Genomic DNA, 6405 nt, shown 5'->3' with positions numbered 1-6405 from the left:
AATAAAAAAAAAACAAGGGCAACAAAAGGGAAAATAAATAAACATAAATAAATAAATAAAGCATTCTAAAGTACATCACACCTGGTAGAAATGTCACTTTGTTTTCTGTTTCTGTCCTCATTTCTTTTTTTTTTTTTTTTTTTTTTACCAGAGCACTGCTCAGCTCTGGCTTATGGTGGTGTGGGGGATTGAACCTGGGACTTGAGAGCCTCAGGCATGAAAGTCTCTTTGCATAATCATTACACTATACCCCTACCCTTAAATGTTTTCTACCTTTCTTAAGTTGGCAGTATTTTTTAATTAATTAATTAGTTAATTAATTTTAACCATAGCATTGCTCATCTCTGGCATATGGTGGTGGGGGGATTGAACCTGGGACTTTGCAGCCTCAAGCATGAGAGTCTGTTTGTTTGCATAACCACTATGCTATCTACCCCCACTAAAGGTCTAACTGTAAGTGAGGTCATATAGTATTTGTCCTTCTTTTTTTTTTTTTGGCTTATCTCACATAACATGATTCCTTCAAGTTCCATCCAAGATGAGGCAAAGGAGATAACTTCACCATTCTGAATAGTTGAGAAGTATTTCATTGTGTACGTATATGCGCTACACCATTCTTAGCCATACACTTGTAGTTGGGCATCTCAGTTGCTTCCAAGTGAAGCCTCTTATAAACTGTGCTGCTATGAACATAGATATAAATAGATTGCTTGAGATTATCTTTCTTCTCTTGACTATACAGAATATATAGTTAGATGATTTTCATGCCTGATTTTTATTATAAATTCTGTGTTTGTATTTTAATTTTTTTTATGGTGACGATCAACCTTGGGACGTCATGCTTGGAAGCCCAGAACTCCTCTAAGTCAACTCCCAGGCTTAGAAGACTAGAGGTCTATATATTCTTAATATTTCTTTTTATAGTCTTACTGAGTATGAGTGATCAAGAAAAACTCTGTATTAGTTACACAACAGGAACCGTAAAGTGTTCAGGGTGGTGATTTGCTTTTCAACCTTGTGTGAGATTTAAAAATCATTGCCTGTAATCCTCTCATGTGATACTTTTCCAGGGCACTGTTAGTTTCCTCCAACAAATGCACTGATCATTGCTCAGTTACTAATTAAGCCACAAGTCTTCATTGTCTAGAGTTCTCTACCTGCATAGCATTCTTCTTTAGTATTTTATCTGAAAAACTAATTGCCTTTTTTTTTCTCTTTGGTCACTTATCACCATGCTCTAAACTTAGGGAGATTCTAGAAACTCTACTTGTGGGAGTCCAGTGGTAGTACAAGAGGTTAAGTGCACGTGCCACAAAGCTCAAGGATCAGTGTAAGGATCCAGGTCTGAGCCCGACTCCCAACTGCATGGGAGTTACTTCACAGGCTGTGAAGCAGGTCTGCAGGTGTCTCTCTTTCTCTAACCCTCTCTGTCCTCCCCCTCCTCTCTCCGTTTCTCTCTGTCCTAGCCAACAATGATGACAGCAATAACTACAACAAAGGTAACAAAAGGGAATAAACAAATAAATACTCTTTTTAAAAAAAGAAAGAAATTCTAACTTGTGTTTTCTCTTGTTTTAGAAGCTGGAAATTCATTCAAGGAGGTAAACAGAAAACAAAATATATTACTACAAAGCAACGATTGCCACCTCAACATGCTTCACCTCAGACTGTATCCAGAGACTTCACGTGTGGAATGACAACCCTTCAGCTTCATTACTCGGGTGAGACCTTTCCTTTTATAGTACACTCTAATTTCATCTCAGGTAGTTCACTTTCTAACAAAGTCCCATAACCTAGATATACACCAGTTTCTGTGAGAGAGAGCTTATGTGCACACGTATCCATAAACTACTGCAAAATATATACCTGAAAGCAGAAGTACACTAGAGTTTGCAGTGAGTACCTCCCTAACACTTCCTCTCCACTATTCCAAGCTTGGGATCCATGATTGCTCAACAAATTGTTTGGCTTCATATGTTAACTCTCTTTTCAATCACCAGGTTCCAGATGCCACCAGGATGCTGGCTAGGCTTCCCTGGATTGAAGACCCCACCAATGTGTCCTGGAGCTCAGCTTCCCCAGAGACACACCTCACTAGGGAAAGAGAGAGGCAGACCGGGAGTATGGACCGACCAGTCAACGCGCATGTTCAGCGGGGAAGCAATTACAGAAGCCAGACCTTCTACCTTCTGCAACCCTCAACGACCCTGGGTCCATGCTCCCAGAGGGCTAGAGAATGGGAAAGCTACCATGGGAGAGGGTGGGTTATGGGGATTGGGTGGTGGGAATTGTGTGGAGTTGTACCCCTCCTACCTTATGTTTTTGTTCACTAATCCTTTCTTAAATAAAAAATTAAAAATATATATATATATTACTCAATTCATTGATAATCCATGCTGTCCTAAGTTTCTTGATATGAAGTATCTTAAAAGTATTTCTCTTGTATTGATGTTTATTCTTATTGTTTCAGGAATAAAAGCAAATCTGGTCTTTGTAATGAGTATGTTTAACCAGACATGCCACCTCCTGGTCCCTGAAAATCTAATATTTGTTACTTAATCTTATTAATAGATAGACATACAAATTCTCCTAGCATAGCTATTTCTCCCACACATACTTTTTAAATACATCCCTATAGTGGTAGTGTCTATAAGGAAATAAGGGAGATAGAAGGGTAAAAAAGAGAGAGAGTTGATAATTTCAGTTGTTACACCCATAAGTATTGTCACAATGATTTACCTCAATTTATAACACACTATTGACCTTTTAGGGACTTTAGAGACTTCAGAGCCTCAGGCATAAGAGTCTCTTTGCATAACCATTATTCTATCTACCTGCCCCAAGATATTTAACATTTATCCCTTAATAAATGCTACTTGATACTCTTGAAATGATGTCTCCCTTTGATAACAACAACAAAAATAAATCAACTCATAGATGGTACTGAATTTTTTTTTTACTTGCACACCACACACACACACACACACACACACACACACAAAATCACAAGTAGACATTGATGCATTTGCTTTCCAAAAGAAGTAACCTAAGCAAAGACATGTCAACCCTCCAAAGTCACACAGCTAAAGCTGAAGGAGTAGGAGTTCCACTTTGTGTTGTTTGTATTCTAATACATGATTTCCTTAAATCTGCAGCCGGTGTATCAAAAAATAAATTCACAAGTACTGATATCATAAATTTTAAAAATAGCTTTCATTCTAATTTTTACTTCTTCAACAGAGTATGTAGAACATTAGGTGAACCACATACACCCACAATTTTAATTGAGAATCATATTGCCATATATCTTATTTGTGTTCTAAACAATAATATGCATTTGAAATAATATCCATTTTCATTCTGATACTGCTCCTCACTTAGTTTACAAACCTTTTTAGTTGTCGTAACACAGCCACATTGATTTTTCTATAGAGAGGTGTTCTGTATGTTAGTGATAACCATTTCTTACAAACAATACTCTTATAGAATAATTTTGACTTCAACCTTTTCCAGTATGTGTAAAACTAGTGAATAATGCTAACGTCACCATGCAGATCCATAAATGCATTAGGGAAACCAATAAAAAAATTTTAAAAAGAATAGTTATAGGCCATGATGCTGAGGAATTATTCTGATGCAGTCTCTGCCCCCAGGTTTTACCATGCCCCACGAAATCCTAGCAGTGCCCCCTTCAACCAATCCTGCCCCCACATGTCAACCCTGGTTGTTGCTCAATAAAAGCTCTCTCACTCCTCCCCCCCCTCGGCTCTCTCTCTCTCTCTCTCTCAGCGTACTCTCTCTATTGCCTGGTGGTGAGGTAGTGGGGACGGCCATTGTCGGCTGATTCCACGTGGCCTGAGCCACCCCCCCCCATCCAATAATAAAGATTCGTGTACCCCACTTGCTCCGGACCTCCTCTCTCTCTCTTCTCCACGGCGCAGCCCGACACCTGGCCCCAACCGACAAGGCCACATAGAATGAGAAATCCACAGTAATCTAGCATTAATGTGCCAAGCAGACCACATGAATACACACAATCCTAACAGAAGCTTTAAGAGGCCTTCATAAAATGAATATTACCATAAGCTTATAGATGTTTAGTCAAGTAAGTAAATCAGTAAACCCAAAGTCAGAAACAAAACTTTGAAAATTTTTGTTGCTATAAGGGTTGACATTGGGGTTCACTGCCTGCACAAATCCACTGCTGTCAGGGATTTTTCTTTCTTTTGTTCATAAAGATAGAGAGAAGTTGAGAAGAAAGTGTGTGAGAGAGAGAGAGACAGAGAGAGAGACAGAGAGAGGGAGACAGAGAGAGAGAGAGAGAGAGAAACCAAGATTTGCAGCACTGCTTTACCACTCCTAAAGCTTCCCCTGCAGAGGGGGATGTGGGGCTTGAACATGGGCCCTTACACATGCTCATGTGTACATTCAGCTGGATGTGCCACTATTTTGGTACCCAGACACTTTTAAAAGAAATAAAAGCTCCACTGTAAGGGTCACTATATACAATAGAGATTCGAATACTTTCTACCCCACTGGTAGGTCAGATTCATGCTGCCGTTAAGTAAGCAGTGAAGCTCATGAAACTCAAGTCTATGCGTACACGTTCTTTTCTATCACTGCTACCATTTTACCTGGACTGTACTCTCCCAATAAGCACAGGCCATTTCCTAGAAGGATCATCACTGGACAACGGTTGACCCATTCATTTTCCCAACCTAACTACCTGTTTTTATAGGGTTCTCACACTTGGAACAGATTAGATAAATCTTAAGTATGATTTCCCTACATAATCTAGGTTAATTTTTCTCAGAAAAAAATCCTCAGCCTAGGCTCAAATTATTACCGTAATTCTATTGACTATAGAAGTTTTTTGAGAATAAAACACAATTAGATTAGGATATACAAGTACAGTGAATGTAACTGAATATAAACTTTGTGATTCTATATAGTTATAATATTAGCTCTATTTCAATTTTTATATCAACTTAATAACATTGCAAATTAACATTTTATGATGTAGATATCTATTTTTATCTAAACATGCTGATGTGATTGTTTCTACCCTTAGATTTAAGGAACAAGTACTCTGGGAAAATAAAAATAAAAAAGGTGCTAGTAGTTTTTCTGAAATAAGTCTGTCGCTTTTTGGAGTTTACAAAATAATGTTAGAATCCTAAAACCAACAAAATAGCACTAAAATCCAAGACTTTCCTGAGTAGTAGCCCTCAGTAATTTTTTCACAGCTGCTTTCACTTCTTTGTTCCGTAGACTGTAGATAATGGGATTCAACATGGGAGTTACCCCCACATATACCAAAGCCATAAATTTATCAACCTCCTGTGAATCAACAGCCGGGGGCTTCAGGTACATGGAGAGAGCTGTCCCATAAAATAAAACCACCACAGTCAGGTGGGCAGCACATGTAGAAAAAGCCTTGCTTCGGCCATCCCCTGAGCGGATCCTCAGGATGTTGGAAAGGATAAGTGCATAGGAGACACAAATAAGAAGCATTGGGATAGGGAGCAGAAGGACACTAATTACCAGCATGATTAACTGCACCATAGAGATGTCTACACAAACAAGTTTCAACACAGCCAGAATTTCACAAGTGAAATGATTGATGATGCTATTTCCACAGAGAGATTGGTGGAGAACAGACAAAGCTTCCACCAGGGCAGTGAGGCAGCCTGTCACCCAGGAGCCAGCAGCAATCTGCACACACACCCTCTTGTTCATGATAACGGGGTATCTCAAAGGATTGCAGATGGCTACGTAGCGGTCATAGGCCATCAGAGACAGGAGCACACACTCAGTAGAGCCCATGGCAAGAGAGAAGTACATCTGAACGGCACAGCCTAAGAATGAGATGGTGTTTTTCCCTGAAATAAAGTTTGTGAGCATTGGTGTGAGAGCAGAAGAGGTATAGCAGATATCCAGGAAGGAGAGGTTGCTGAGGAAGAAGTACATGGGGGTGTGGAGGCGGGAATCCAAGATGGTGCTGGAGATCAGAATGATGTTACCCAGCAAGGTGATCAAGTATATTAGCAGACACAGGATAAATATGGTGATTTCAATGTTGGGGTAAAGAGAAAATCCCAGAAAAACAAAATTTGAAACAACTGTCCAGTTTGTTGTGGCCATTTTAATGCTCCTCATTTATGGTAGTGGCGATGGAAGTACAATTGTTCATAGTTAAAAGAAATTTAACTCTACCAATACTCAAGCAGTCTCTGTCAGGGGTACTTAAATGGTTATTATCCTGGAAATGTTATATTATTCATTCATTTAACACATTGAAGTCATGAGGGTTTCAAGGTAAATTGCTAAAAAAAAATCCCTCAGGTAACTCATATATAAGAGAGAGTAAGTAAATAAATAATAGGATAACATGATTAATATGCT

The 6405-nt window shown here is 39.0% G+C and overlaps 1 protein-coding gene across 1 annotated transcript; it reads right to left on the bottom strand.

Annotated features, from left to right (window-relative positions):
• Window positions 1-5196: 5196 nt before the first annotated feature.
• LOC103107401 (olfactory receptor 13F1-like) lies at window positions 5197-6159 on the bottom strand. The gene has a single exon (XM_007516192.2). The coding sequence runs from the start codon at window positions 6157-6159 to the stop codon at window positions 5197-5199; it is 963 nt and encodes a 320-aa protein (XP_007516254.2).
• Window positions 6160-6405: the final 246 nt, after the last annotated feature.

This window comes from Erinaceus europaeus, chromosome 10 (genome assembly GCF_950295315.1).
Source record: "Erinaceus europaeus chromosome 10, mEriEur2.1, whole genome shotgun sequence".
Taxonomy (NCBI): domain Eukaryota; kingdom Metazoa; phylum Chordata; class Mammalia; order Eulipotyphla; family Erinaceidae; genus Erinaceus; species Erinaceus europaeus.
The sequence above is the reverse complement of the archived record's forward strand: the minus strand, read 5'-3'. Positions and strand labels throughout refer to the sequence as shown.

Bases quoted from the DNA above. Each gene is read 5' to 3' on its own strand.
- LOC103107401 (XM_007516192.2), bottom strand. From the start codon at position 6,159: ATGAGGAGCATTAAAATGGCCACAACAAACTGGACAGTTGTTTCAAAT.